We start from the raw sequence: 15,402 nt of genomic DNA on the forward strand, positions 1-15,402 counted from the left end.
TATATATATATTTATATATATATATATATATATATATATATATATTTACATGAGCCCCATCAGTATCGAAAAGTATAATAATTTTGGACGAAAGGTTAATAATAATTGATCAATTGTATATTTATTCATTTTTTACAGGTTAAGAGCTCGTTTTGAATCCATGAGAGATACAAGTTCCGATAGTTCAAAAACCCAACGTGTGAAAGTTAATAGATTTGTGGTAAGTATAGAGATTTGTTTTACATCCTGAGATAACTGATATAAGTTTTCCGTAATTCATTGTTAATTTTCATACAAACACAGGGTATCCCAGTATTGACTTGAAGAACTTAATTCTTAGTTCAAAAATGTGTTTCTGGTTGTTACAACTTGTAGTTTCATCCCACAAATTATGTTTTTTGATATGTTAAATCGCCTAGCAATAACAGTGTTGCCTTTTTCAAGGACAAATTCGTGTATAAGGTATCATCAGTACACCTAATCTTCGTCTGCCAAGTACTTCCAACCTACATATCATGGAACATATTAAAATTGTAACTTTGTAAAAGCACATTGATTATGATTTTTTCAAGTATTCAGATCATTATTTGCTCATTTAATTAATATTTAATTAATCATGCACAAATCACCTACATTTCACGTAATAGTCGAGTCAAATTGTATGTCAGCACTTAGTCTACTAGGTTTGTCTTAATCAGTCACGTGACTATATTTTTTGTTTTGTGTAATAATTCGTGATGAATAATATTTGCAGTATTTTGTCATAATGAATTGTTTGTTTCCATTGAAATATTTATTCTATTGAAATTTTACAGTATTTTGATTCTCTCCAATAGAGTGTTTCAATCCAACTTTTGAAACCACGCATGTTTTGAACATCAACAATCTGAGAAACGCGAAGTTAAATATCAACTTCAATTGATGATTTGACAAGTAGTGCACGTTGTAATGTCAAATAAAATATTACTAACGAATGTTTCAAAAACTTCATTCAAATATACAACAATCTTATTGGTTGTGAAAAGTACAGTTGTATTGTTTGAGATGATAATACTTCGGTTTTCAAGTCAGAAAAGGTGTTTTTCAAATTAACATTGCTTTTAAAATCATCACTGCTGACATTCTCGGAAGCCAATGTGTAAAACATCCTTTTTATTGCTACATAACCTGTTGCCATAGCCATTAATTTCCATCCTACTTATCGTTAGACTTGTTCTAGTATCATGCCACACACTATTCTCCATAATGGTAGTGGATATACATCAAAACGAATGTTTTCTTATTTCTTAATATCGTCCCAGTTATGATAACGTACAATGTAAGAGGCATGTTAAGTAATGATTTCAAAGCTTACCAATGAGAAAATAGTGTGAAGTATTCCTAGATAATTAGTCTTTAAAACACTTGCTCTATTTCAAGCATTCCTGCTTCGCCATCATGGTCGAAAAATCGCACTCATTTTAAAGACCTCAATATCCAATCATACTTTAATATACTATTCGGAAAGTTCAGAAAGTTCTTTGAATCCATCTTAGTAGGATTCTACAGAATTCTCTAAAAATATCGTTACTTAAAACTATACAGAAAGAGTACATTTGATGTTTGGAATGGGAGATTAGGAGTTTTGCTCCATTTGGAATCCCGAAAAACTCTATCTACAACTTTCAATCTTATTTTTCACATAAAATAAGTTCAAATGGCGAATATAAATAAAAAGGAACTATTTTCGCGAATTATAGTCGCCTAGCAAGTGAATGAAGCTGGTCAGAGCATTTAATCTCTAAATGTTTGTCACTTTCATCGTAGTTCCAATATTTCCACCACATTTCGTGTCTGGATAAACTTTCCAGTAAAGAAGTTGAAATTTCAGAATGATATTTATTTATTTATTTATTTGTATCCAAACAGACCTACTGGTCTAATTACATGGATAAATATACAAATATATAATATTACAAATAATTTATATTAATTTACAAGCGATAAACATGAAAAATAAAGGTAACAGTAAAAATAAAAGTGAAAATAAAAGTTACAGTGAACTTAATTAACACTATGATTTTTACAATATTAGTTTTGATTTAACAAATAAGAAAATTTATTTTATTAGTAATTATAATCAGTTAGCATTATGATGATAAATTAATGATTTGTTTGATTATAATGTTTCTAAACATATTTTGAGTTTTTGGCCAATCCAGATCAATGAGTGTGTTATAATAATTTGCTAGTCGACACATATGTGATGGAATCAGCCGCTACTTGAGGAAAATCCATAACTAACATATTCCAAAAACAATTTACTGTGATTTTCTGATTGATTCGGCCGTTACTTGTTGAAGATTCATAGTAATTTCAGAAACTACACCTCACGATTTGATCTCCACAAACTTTATTTGAAAAATATATCACAACATGTTTCGCTAGCACAGTAGCTTTCTCAAGTCAATCACTTGCTTCGCTTTACAATAGCGCCTGCGCTGTTCTCTCACAATGAATTGTTTCTTGAATATATTTCAGAATTACTTTTATCACTATTCAATTTGAATTGTTCAAATTTTATGCATATTTATGTTAACGTGATGACTAAAAAACGACTCTTAGCTAGTAATGAGCTTCCGACAATGTTCGCAGTATGAAGTATATTTTCTCCTAATAATTTTTAAAAGGGTAATCTCTCCAGGAAAGCATTTTTGAACTGATGGGCTCTTTAATCTCATTTCTATCTTAATATCCAATTATAGGGTAACCTCGATCTATTATAATTATTGTATCACATGTTCTACTTGGAAAATGAATATTTTTATTGTTTTTCCTACCTATAGTGAATTAAATTTAATACCTTTCAAGTACTGAAGTTTCCTAATAATTTATTTTTGAGGAAAACTGACAATATATTTCGCCAACAAGCAGAAAATGTGATAAATCTACTTATTTACCCTTCTTTTTTTCATATAGCGACGTAATTTTCTTTTAACTGTTTTGCTTTGAAAACTAAACATTATTTTCCAATAGCTGAGTGTTGTGTTGATTTTTTAATTCTTAAATTTTTGTTGGTGTTGCATTTTGTTGATTATGTGTACTAATAATTAACAAATTGTCTTTTGTTTTGCATGAGTGTTGTTTTGATTCTAATGGATAAACAATATTACAATACTCTTCTCTTTTCAGTGAAAGGAGTCAGTTTGGGATCATCCAAAAATGAATGTGAATGTTTTTTAAAAATCTACAAAAATAACATATTTCTATTAGCTTTTTTGTCTACCTTCATATTTTAGAAAACAGATTTTTAAAATTATGATTGTCGATATTTTTTATTAAAGCACAGAGTTATCTCGATTTTATCAAATTTTAAATGTGATTTTCGTTTTATTGTGAATAACTCTGTAACTTTAGAAACCACACGTTTTAATATGTCCAAAATCGGAAGTAAAATTTATTAAGTTTTTCTATTTTAGCGCTTGTTTAACAAGAGGTTATATTTTAAAGTGATTATTGTATAATAGTATAGATTATTTTGTTGTACGTTTCCGTTTACAGAAGTCTATTTGTTGGATATTTTAGCACATTTTTTAGCCTTGATGTTACGCATGTGAGATTAAGCCAAAAACGCAGAATTTTATAAATTTCTAAATTATATTCATGTCTCTCTAGGTTAAAATAAATATTTTAGAACATTGTTTTATGTAATATCCGATATTTGTGCCAATTTATGATAATTTTGAGTGAATAAATTGAAATTAAAATGTCCTTTTTTGAGTTTTACTTATCGACAAAATGCAACGATCAACAAATATATCAATATTATTCAATGTTTATAAAGCAGGTGGGAAATCTTGCTGTTAAACTACTTCAAGTGTTCTACTCAGTAATCTTTTTTGGCATTTCTTCTATTTAAAAACTCAAACGAAACTTAGTTTATAGATTGTTCATCAAATTATATCAGAATAATAAGATGAATTATAAGTTTCCAATAAATATTAAACTTTTAATTTACTATAACATTCGTATGATGAGTACTTTATCTGTTCTATTTCGATTGACGGATAATTTAAAATCATCTACAAAATTCACAATGTTTTAATTGCAAGGAAATACCAAGTATCACGGTTTTGTGTGAGAGCTGCGATGGTAAGGTCTACCCATTGGAAAAGATATCAGTTCATGGACATGTTTATCACAAAAATTGCTTCAAGTGCATGGAATGTTCCTGTGTTTTAAGGTAAGCAAATGGTTATAGTCGTAGAGTAGAGTGATTTATTGATCATTTCAAATCCAAAGTAAATTTATGGCAGGTCAAGCACTGTTAAAACTTTTAAACGATTAAGGACAACGTGTGACATAAACATTGTTTCTAACAATAACAAATACATCCATATTGAAATGAAATCAACAAAACGTACTTTTGCTGTAAACATGAAAAACATTAAAACTGTATAAAAACTAGTTCAAACCTCGGATGCATTGTTGGACTCGACTATCCTCAAAGGAAAATCCTGACCATAAATAAGCTTGAAAAAAATCCCCTTACGAAGACGCACTGCTTCGATTTTTTGCAAAACAAAATTTTGACATCGGCCGTTTATGGCCTCTGGTTTCGTCTAGTTGTCTTGCAGAAAAAGATGCAGAGAAAGATAAAGAACGAATTCTTATTCTCCAGTCGATGAAGAAGCATGTTTTTGCAACACACCACCGTGGGAAATGTTGTTAGAGTGAGAGAGAGAGAGAGACAAATATTCTTATTGACAAAGTGTATCTTATGTTAATAGTTTGAAAAATAGACACATAACAAAGCACATGTCAGTCTTACAAATTGAACCTAAATAATTTGAAGCGAGACATATAATTAAACATGAATTAGTCAGAGAGCTTGAGTATGGTGAAAGCTGCGGAGACACTGAAAACGATTTCCCATTGAAAATCTTCTAAGATTCAATAACGTCAATTTACTATTATTGAAATTTTTCAGAATGAGTAACTCCATATTACTTTGAGGAAAACCAGCTGTTAAAAGTATCTCAAATTTTAGAATAGCTAAATTTAGACGAATGCTTTGATAAGTTACTGATTGTAGTATTTATTATGAAAGAATGTATTATTTACTGATTTTCTTTTACAGAATGGATTCTTACTCTTATAACCAAGGTTTACTGTATTGTACACCCCACTTCAAGAGGTTATTCATTTCTAAAGGAAATTATGACACTGCCTTCGGACTGGGGCAACATAAAGAAAAGTGGAATTGTAATGCAACAATGGCCTAACAAGCAAAAATTTACTCAAATTGTGATACTTTTTTCCAATATATTTTCCTTTTTTCCAAATTCGAATTTAGAAACTTAAGGAAATCAATATTAATGAAACTGAATTATCACATAATATGACAAAATTGCAATATTTCTTTGCTGTTTTCCTCATTCTTTGATGAAAAAAATATAGGACTCGAAGTACTTACTAATTGACAATTATTTAAAATTTGCTTATTTTTATATTTTGTATAATGGCTTTTAACATTTTATTTAATATTCATATATAATAAATTATTGGTATAGAATGATCTTATCTATATTTTTGTATTACCATTTATGTGATTTTTAGAAATACATTTTATATAAGAAACTAAGTATTTCTCATTTAAAAAACCTTAATTCCACTTAAGTTCACTTCATTTCTGAAATCAAAATTCTATGTTATAAGTAGTATATTTCACCAAAAATAGACCATTCAACCAAACTCGTTCAATGAAAGTAGCATTTGTCATTCCCAACATGACCACAAATCAAACTGAGTTTGCTCAGTAGTATTGATTTCTCAAAACAGCTGACTATAAATTTTATCATCTCCTTTTTGGGTAGATTGGTAAACAGCCACTTTCAAGGTGTTTTTGGTATGATTTAGAACAAAGCACCGACTATTTTTCTCATGAAATATTTTCTTTGAGAGATGGATTATATTCGTGAGTTTGATATTCAGTTGGAAAAAGAATATTACTATGCTGGAGAAACAATAAAAGGAAATGTTGTTTTGGATACCATTGAAAATTTCAAACTTAGAAGTGAGTATTTCATTTTCATTGTTAATAAATCGTAATATTTCCCAACACATATTTAAGCAATAAGAGTGATATTGAGAGGAAAGGCACATGCGGAGTGGAAAGTACTTCTCTCAGGTGATCGAAGAACAGTGAGTAAACTATATGTAAATGATTGCTTTTTTCATGGATTTTAGTATTTTAAATGATAGTGAAAAAATATTTCATCATTAAAAAAACTCATGTAGTACCTATACATTTTTTTGGAAAAGTATACTCTGTCAAAAAAAATTCTGTTAACATCTGAAAACTGTAAATGACCAGTTGAGTATCTTGAAGGTAAGTACCTTGAAACTAATAGCATAGTCTGAAATTTAATGTATTCTTTTCTTGGCATGAATTTTCGAATCTCACAGATTCACTATTCTAATTAGCATTATTCCTAACTACGGATTATTTCAGATGGTTAACAAAAGAGAACATTCTCTAGATATTGCTGATATCTTCAATTTATATTACAGTATAAAACAGAATTATATCTCTGTGATAATATTCGATTCTAATTTATTACAAAGTAATAATTTTTGTTAAAGGTAAAAGATGACCAAATTTTCGTTGATGAAAGGCATATAATATGGGGTGAGAACAATTTGGAAACAACTATTCCTATTCTTCCAAGGGGCGTACACAAATTTCCCTTCAAGTGAGCAACAAAAAATACTTTCTAAAAATAGATTTCAGGTGTTGAATAACTATTTTAGATTTCATCTCCCTGAATCAAGCTTGCCTTGTTCGTTTGAAAGTAAACCAGGCTACATCAGATATTTTTTCAAAGTAACAATAGATATTCCTTATGCCAGTCCTCCTCAAGGCGTCAAATATTTTACCGTCATTGGTCCTCATATAGATTGTATGGAGGAGCAATATCTAGTAAGTATAATTAATACAAGGAAATCATGAAATGGATTCGATTCCTAATTTTAGAAACCGCAAGTGTTGGAAAATAGAAGGTCAACTTGTTGTTGGTGTTGCAAAAAAGGTACCATCAACCTTCGATGTGTTCTAGCAAGATCTGCTTATGTTTGTAAAGAAAGCATAAAACTGAAGGTTACTATTGACAATCAAGGTGAAGAGGAAGTTAAATTACGGGTTAAGCTCGAACAAGTATGTGAGTTTTTTATTGACAGAGGAGTACTTGGAGTTAGTAAGGATTTGAAACATCTTGTATTCGAATATGGGTAAGTTGAGAAATCACGGGGTACTTTTATTCAGAAAATTTTGCCAACTTAATACTGAAGCACTATTTCACTTTTCTACAACTAGTTGGTATGGTTGGCAGAAACCAAGACTATCAATTTGAACTTGAAAACTATACAAGGTGTTCCCTAATTGCGGTGAAAAATGTAAGGGCATGTGTGTTTTATGAAGTAAGATCATACATAAGTACGTCCGGAAATGCATTATTTCCAAGAAAAAAAATGGTTTTTTGTAATAATATTGACCTTTGGAGGTAATTCCCAATAATTCTTGGTGATCCACCCAATTTGAAATTATTGTTTACTTCATGTCACATTCACATAGCAATACGAAAATTGATTAATGTGTGATAAAGTAATATGTATTTTTGTTGTGGAAAATGAATCGAGAGATAAAAAAGTTTTATTTTCGGATGTTTTGCTTAATAAAAAATAAATGTTACAATAATAGCTTTTGGACTCAAAACAATTTGTACCTAATCAAGGCTAAATGAACCTCATCACTGATAATAACATTTTAGAAAAATTTAAAACCCTGTATTGCACTGGAAAAAATGCATTTCCGGACATAAGTTTTTCACAATTATTCTTAACATATTATAAAATGAACCACAAAATTAAGACACTATTATAAAGGGTATAACAAAAAAAAATCGGTCATAAATTGAATCACATATTCTAGGGTCAAAAATAATACGATTGGATACAAGTTACCTCTATGCAAATGTACACACAAAAAAGGTACAGCCTTTGGAAAATCGATTTTCTCCAATATTTCATGTTTACATTTTGTAATGGAAATGGATTCGTGGCTTTCTCATTGTAACTGTATCTTTTTCATATAAAACCACGAAATCTGTTCAGCCCATAAAAATTTTAAAGGGGTGTTGGTTCAATACATCATTTTTTAATTCAATTTCTAACCTAAATCTGCTCCACTTTCACTGCAAGAAAGAATGCCCTTATAGGTTTACAACTTTTTCAGGGGATGTCATGTCAAGCCTCATACCCGAAGCAAATGGGACAGTTCCAATTGTCTTGTAATACCACCAATGCCTACAACGTTAGTACATATATGTCGACTGGTCCAGATCTACTATTTACTAACAGTAAATATTTGTTGTATATATTAATTTTCACTTTCTCTAACATAAAATTTCAGGTTTATTTGGACACAGATAGAGAATTTGATATACTACAAGTCAGTTGTCCAATAACAATAGGTACAGTGCCGTTCAGAATCCCCAATTCAAACAGAACCCCAGCAATAAAATATGGTAAAATTGTAGAACTTGTTGATATATCTAATTTCTTATTAATAAATCATTCCTTAGATCATGCTTGCCCTGTAGTGGAGGGTGGAATGTATTTGGCACCAGAATTTCTGTTGGGTCAGGTGTACGATGGAAATGAACATCATTTGAGGTTTGTACGTTCATTGGAAATTCATTCTGATAATAGATAAGATTCATTTCTTTCAGAGATCCTCTAGTGTTATACAAACCCCTATATGTGACGGTAGATAAGTCTGAGACTACTTAAATGTTTCATCGAGGAGAAAAATGGCAATAATATTAATATTTATAATCGTGAAAGTACCTTACAGGGTGTTACCTCAATTTTTGTTATCACTGTTTGAGACTGAAAGATAGTAAAATTCCTCGTCAATTTTTATTTTACACCTATTAAATAAGTGATCTCGAGTTGCCGAAAAATACCTCATGAAAACTTTAACAACAAAAATGTACTTAATGCAAATTACCTATAGAGCTATTGCAAGTTTTTTTCATGAGAAATAGTTCATTGTGATCCAATATGTTTTTAGGTAATTGTTGTAAAATTAAGCTGTGGAGCTGGAGACTTGAAATACTTTTTTTTTAGTATGAAAGTACTTATGAATAGTGACCAACTCAAGAAATTATTCTGTAATTTCTTGTGAATTTCTTGGGAATATAATGGCTGAATGTTATTTGAAGGGGTACTCAAGTACCTCCTAAAAAAATTAAAAAACATTTCATAACTAGATCAGGTGTGGAGGGGGAGGGTAAATTACTTTATATGCCCAGAAAAGTCATTAAGTTTGAACTGTTCTGTTTTTAATTTCTTTGATTCTAGGGCATACACTTATTTTTACTTGAATGAATGTATGTTTCTTTTAATTTATCGAACTTAATTTTATTGTCCTCCAATTTTTTGAGTTCAAAGGTCCGATATATTGTAAATGACAGTAAATTGTATTTTTCATTCGCAATTAATCAATATTCGAAAATATTTTAACCACCTGACATGTTCTAAAATGCGGCACTTAGAAATTTTCAATTTTATTGCAATTATCACTTATCGAATACATTTATATTTGTACAATATTTCGTTATTGACAAATAATATTTTTTGCACAAGCCACACCTGAAAAATTTACTTTATTATACCTATGTATTTGTTAATCCTTCATGCTTTTATCTTTCTTATACTTAGGGAGTGGCAGAGTATTATTTACCTAAAATAGGTGATGAGTTGTAAACCTATGATCATGGATCATGTCAATGTGGTTAGAGAAATAATGTACGCCGAAAAAAGTATTTGGCTTATCTAGTGTGTAAAAAAATGCTAATTTATATAGGACTCAGTTTGTGCTACCTTTGAATTATTTTTTTTAATGTATACCTCAGTTAGTTCTTAGCCTGTTTGAAGGTGGATGACAATGTTACGTGGTGAATTTCATTAGTTATGACTTTACTGTCTTATGTGATATAAAATGTTTTGAAATCCCGGAAAGAATCAGTACAATTGAAAATTAAAATCAATAGCTGAAAATAACAATTATATTGAGCAATAAACCCCGAAATAGAATTACAATGAAATGGAATACAAGCAAAAAATTGAAAATTGACTGGCCTAATTCTTCAGAGAAATGACTATTTATAGGTCATTCGAGTGCTTTCACCTACACCCTCTTCCCTCACTTCGCTTCACTGGTTTAGCAAGAGCATGTTTGGACTCATGTGAATTGAATAAATTGATTGATTGATTGATCAGCATAACATCAAGTGTTCCCAAGCTGAGACCATCCACAGGGAGGAAAACTGGTTTAAGAGAAAATTCAAAGAAGCCACATATATGTTGTCCAACAACGTATTCAGCCAAGCTAGCTTAGAGATACGCAACGTATAGAAACCCATAATCTAGCGGAAAACGGCCAACTCTCGCCAAACGGAATCGTCCGAAGACGATTGTGGATATTAACAATCGAAACGTCGTAAAGTAACATGGCTTGAAATCTTTCAATTTTCATTTCCTTTCTTTGTTCAATTGTTCAAATTTTCATTTTTTTATTGTATTTTATTTCATTGTTAGTTCATTTCAGTGTTTTTTTCTTAATATAATTGTTAACTAATAACTTCACTTGTAATTCATTAAAAAAGAAAGTAATACTAATCATGAAATTATGAAACAACAAAAATTAATTGGCGCCTCGGGGCGACTTCATCGATTCCAGTGGCGCATTTGCTTTTTCAGCTGCAGGAAAACCCGGAAAAATCTGCAGCACCACATCATCTGAAGATCTTGATCTGCCAATGTCCTCTCTTTCATAAAACAATATGTAAGGTGTCTGCACAGGCTCCAATAAATTCAAAACATCACCAGAACACTTCGTGACACAACTATAGTCAAACTTAAACCAGTCCATTTCGTCTTTGACCAATGCGTAATAATGATCTAATTCAACGCCAGAATTGTTATTTTCAGCTATTTAATTCTCAATTGTATTGGTTTTTTCAGGAATTTCAAATAATTTTATTTATATCATATTAAACAATGGAAGTCCGAACTAATAAAATTTAGTTCTTAGTCATTGTGTCTTTGAAAGGTTTTGAGTGTTATATATTTGTTACTGTCCGGAAAAAGTGAATGTTTTTATGAAAAGTGTATCATGTACTTTATTTCAAAAAGGCCTATGAATGTTTTTTGTTAATAGATTTTTTGAAAATCTACTTATCCTACTAGTGCCAAATCATTCAGTATTAATTTTTTTTTTACTACTGAGATATAGTTTATTTTCTAAATCTAGATTCAAGGAAGATCTAAATGTTTATCTGTATTGTACAAATGAAACAGGAAGCAGCCCAATAAAAACCCATGAGTTATTGCTACATATTAGTACCAATCATATCTTTTTTTCATTTTATTACAAAATATATTCATTGTTTTTGACGAACCCAATAGTGACAATAAAAAATAAAAAAACCTTTGGGAATTCCCTTTTTAAAAAAATATCTTTATCTTCGTGTTTTTTCAATATTGAATGTCCAATTTTTTTGGATTGTTGATCATCATTCGTTGTCAGTGAAAGGTTGAAAAACTCAAAACGGCCAACAGTCGACAATCTTGAAAAACTACAAATACAATGGAATCAGACCACGAAAGCGTCACTCAATTTATACCCAAAACTAGCATTATTTTTTTATTTAGTATTCATGTATTTTAAATATTCACACACCAATAGTAGTTATTATTAGGAAACAGAAATGAAATATATGTGATTGTGAGATTTTATTTTTAATTGTTTAATATTTTGATGTTGAAAATAAAAAGTTTATATTTATTGGATGTATAGCAATTTGAATGTTTTGATAGCTATTTATAGTATCCCCAAGTATTTAATATATATTTATATAATTGTTATTTGTTGTAAATTTTTGAACATTAAATGTTTCCCTATAATGCATTTTTCAATATAAAAATAAGTCAAACAAGTTTGAATTATTTTATATAAACGAATATGTGTGATTGATGTGTACATCTTCAAGAATCAAAACACAAGATAAGTAAAGATAACCTCAAAATCCTACACATAATATGTAATAAAGGGAAAAAATGAATTTGTTAGAAGCCATGGAAAGTAACAAATCAATTACAAACCAGAAATATATACCCTAAACGAGCAACTCAATTTATGTAGGTCTCCGCTCGTGAATTTATGAGTTTAACAACCCTTATAGTTTTTATTGTTGAATTTTAAAGTTGGCACCCTGGTTCGTTCAACTACCTGTCCATCTTACCTGAAAACTCCCAATATAACCGAGTTTTCAAACTTCACATTTCAGTTTTATGTAATTAGGTTAAACCCAAAACCAGTCGTATAAATAAAATTAACTAGTGGTAATTAGACAAAAGTAGTTTTAAGTAAAGTTATATAAACGAGTATACAGAGTCTTTCACGACGAGCGTTCGTTAGGAATATATGGAGAACGATTCAAAATTTAAACTTGGAAATTTTGTGGTGGTGGGTTTTACAAAATGGCTTTCTCAACTAAAAATATTTTCAACTTCCGGTCTCTTTCCGTTATACCATACCGGAAGTTGAGGGTAACTTCCTTATTTCAAATGGAACACTCTGTACTTTATTACTTTTTTGAATTTCTCCACATTTCAGGCCCACTTTGTATAACAATGCCTATACCCAAATTTGTTAGTTTTCGAGATATTAATTTTTTTCTGAAAAATTTGACAGTTACAGCACCACTCCGAAAAAAATCATAACTCACAGTAACAATTGAAAATGTGAAATTTCGCAGAATCATACTTCAAGCATCAAGTCATGAACAGGTCCATCGAATTTTCGAAAATAATTTACAGGGTGGTCGAAATTTCCAGGGTTTTCCATCGAGAAAACTGATGAAACACGATTTTTTCAAATGGAAAAATTCTATTATTTTTGGATACTACGAAAAAAAGATATCAAATTAATGAAGAATGTCCTATACCTAAAATACATCCCTGGCAAAATATAAGTATCCGATTTTGGGACATATTTGAAATGTAAATCATTCGAAGAATTTCTGAATTTAATAATCATTTATGGTGAATGCAATAAGATAATGGACAGAAGTTGTGTTTTTACAGAAATATTTCCAAATCTACACAGATCCAATTAAAATATTCTGAGAAGACTTCTAAGAAACTGCCGTGATTTCGGATATTTTTCGTCTGTCATCTACAAAAAAAAAATCACTGGTAAACAATGAGGACTTTGAAATTGTAGTTTTGGCCTACTTCACAGCCTATCCAGAAAATTCGTTAAAAGACGCAGAAAAGTCACTTAGAATTTCATGTTCGTCAATAAACCGGATTTTAATCAAACATAAGTGGCGTCCCTTCAAATATCACCAGATTCAAAATCTGAAACCTCACGACTTACCTGCACGAGTGGAATTCTGCTAATGGTTTCTTATCAAGATACATGAGGACCCTGAGTTCATGATATGGACAGATGAAACAAAATTTGCCATAATAGTCATTTTTGGGCAGCAGAAAATCCAAAGCTCGTTCGCCAGCACAACTCCCAGGATTCATGGAGTTTTAATGTTTTTTGCGCTATAAAGGAAGTCTAAATTTTATGTTTATATCTTTGTGAAGAGAATTTGAAGGGCGATAGATATTCGCATATAATTAGGAATGTGGTTGGTGAATCCATAAGGCATGTTTCTGAACAATACCGTTTCAAGTTATGGTATCAGATGGATGGAGCCCCTGCACATAGTACTGATACCGTTGTTGGGTTGTTGAATGGGATGTTCGAAGATCAGTGGCTTTGCTACAATGGGCCATTTAAATTTCCTCCTCGCTCTCCAGACCTGATGCCACTGGACTTCTTCATCTGGGGATATATCAAAGAAAATGTTTATGCGGATCCTGTGAGTGATAAAATAAACATGAAACGAAGGGTTCTGAGAACTTTCAAGAATTTGATTCCTGACTCCATACAGAAAGCTACAAATAGTAGTATGCAAAAAAGAATATATTCTTGTTTAGAACAAAACGGCAATGTCTTTGAACATCTGTTGAAATAAAGCACAATTTTATTTGAATTTAAAGAAATTAAGTTAAATTCTAAAATTGAAGTAAAATCTAACCTTAAAAAATATAAACAAAATGAAATTACTGTATTCGATATCAATAAACAAAGATATAATCCATATCTCTGATAGTATTTCATTTCAATCCATCCATTTTCATGTTGAGTACCTTTTACCAACGAAAGAGTTAATATTAGTTCATTTGTTTTCAAAGCTTTCTTGGTTTGGTATTGCTTCTAATGATTTACATTTCAAATATGTCCCAAAATCGGATATATCTTGCCAGGGGTGTATTTTAGGTATACGACATTCTTCATGAATTTGACATCTTTTTTTTCATAGTATCCAAAAATAATTTCGACCACCCTGTAAATTATTTTCGAAAATTCGATGGACCTGTTCATGACTTGATGCTTAAGGTGTGATTCTGTTAAATATCACATTTTCAACTGTTTCAACTGCTATGAGTTATGATTTTTTCGGAGTGGTGCTGTAGCTGTCAAATTTTTCAGAAAAAAATTAATTTCTCGAAAACTAACAAATTTGGGTACAGGCATTGTTATACAAAGTGGACCTAAAATGTGCTGAGAAATTCAAAAATGTAATAAAATACAGGGTATTCCATTTGAAATAAGAAAGTTACCCTCAATTTCCGGTATAACGGAAAGATACCGGAAGTTGAAAATATTTTAATTGAGAAGGCCATTTTGTAAAAACCACTACCACAAAATTTAAAGTTTTTATTTTGAATCGTACTCCATATATTCCTAACGAACGCTCGTCGTGAAAGACTCTGTATAGATGATATTTTATATTCTTTAAACGGTATTTTTTTGTGGAGGACTCGATATTTCATACAGTTTTTTCAGGTTTATAATCTTCCACAATCTGAAAAAATAAAAGCTAAATCAATAGAGAATCTGGTGAAGTATAGTAAAAAGCAAACTCAAAAGTTCACCCAGAAAAGTTAACTGCATAACTTGTCCTATTCATGAACATGACGATGAGGATAAGCTCATAGACAAATTCGAATATGAGGAATACAGCAAACATGAATTTATTATAGCTATTAAACATAATTTGGACTGTGTACAGAGTCATATTTTGTTTACATATTTTCATGTACTGAATGTTATTCAAATTGTTGATAACTCTTTTTTGATGATTTGTTTTTGTAAATATATACTTTCAATTTTTGTAATAATATGTAATGAATATTTTTTTCTTTCTTTTGAATAGATTTTTCAATAGTTGTTAT

The 15,402-nt window shown here is 30.2% G+C and overlaps 2 protein-coding genes across 13 annotated transcripts in view; both read left to right on the forward strand.

The window, feature by feature from the left end:
- LOC111510194 (uncharacterized) overlaps nucleotides 1–5,619 on the forward strand; it is a 144,062-nt gene extending 138,443 nt beyond the window's left edge. For 11 of the 12 annotated variants that reach the window (XM_074185738.1, XM_074185734.1, XM_074185739.1 and 8 more), the window contains 3 exons: nucleotides 139–220; nucleotides 4,092–4,222; nucleotides 5,120–5,619. In XM_074185738.1, the coding sequence (XP_074041839.1) occupies nucleotides 139–220; nucleotides 4,092–4,222; nucleotides 5,120–5,264 (358 nt within the window). In that variant the 3' untranslated portion in view covers nucleotides 5,265–5,619. Of the gene's footprint in view, nucleotides 1–138; nucleotides 221–3,171; nucleotides 3,751–4,091; nucleotides 4,223–5,119 lie in introns of those variants that run through there. The other variant, XM_074185743.1, reaches the window with a different exon arrangement.
- Nucleotides 5,620–5,762: 143 nt separating this feature from the next.
- LOC111510195 (arrestin domain-containing protein 3) lies at nucleotides 5,763–12,809 on the forward strand. Its single transcript, XM_023166091.2, has 9 exons — nucleotides 5,763–6,055; nucleotides 6,113–6,183; nucleotides 6,625–6,734; nucleotides 6,793–6,961; nucleotides 7,016–7,269; nucleotides 8,273–8,396; nucleotides 8,450–8,564; nucleotides 8,622–8,712; nucleotides 8,769–12,809. Exons 1-9 carry the CDS (start codon nucleotides 5,944–5,946, stop codon nucleotides 8,827–8,829), a joined length of 1,107 nt encoding a protein of 368 aa, XP_023021859.1. The 5' UTR covers nucleotides 5,763–5,943; the 3' UTR covers nucleotides 8,830–12,809.
- Nucleotides 12,810–15,402: the final 2,593 nt, after the last annotated feature.

This window comes from Leptinotarsa decemlineata, unplaced genomic scaffold, assembly GCF_025532065.1.
Source record: "Leptinotarsa decemlineata unplaced genomic scaffold, Ldec_3_MD MMD2_tig00078346_RagTag_RagTag, whole genome shotgun sequence".
Classification (NCBI taxonomy): domain Eukaryota; kingdom Metazoa; phylum Arthropoda; class Insecta; order Coleoptera; family Chrysomelidae; genus Leptinotarsa; species Leptinotarsa decemlineata.

Coding starts and splice junctions, on each gene's coding strand:
- LOC111510195 (XM_023166091.2), top strand. CDS start 5,944: ATGGATTATATTCGTGAGTTTGATATTCAGTTGGAAAAAGAATATTAC. Junction 6,735..6,792: donor GTACACAAATTTCCCTTCAA/GTGAGCAACAAA, acceptor TAACTATTTTAG/ATTTCATCTCCCTGAATCAA. Junction 8,713..8,768: donor GGAAATGAACATCATTTGAG/GTTTGTACGTTC, acceptor CATTTCTTTCAG/AGATCCTCTAGTGTTATACA.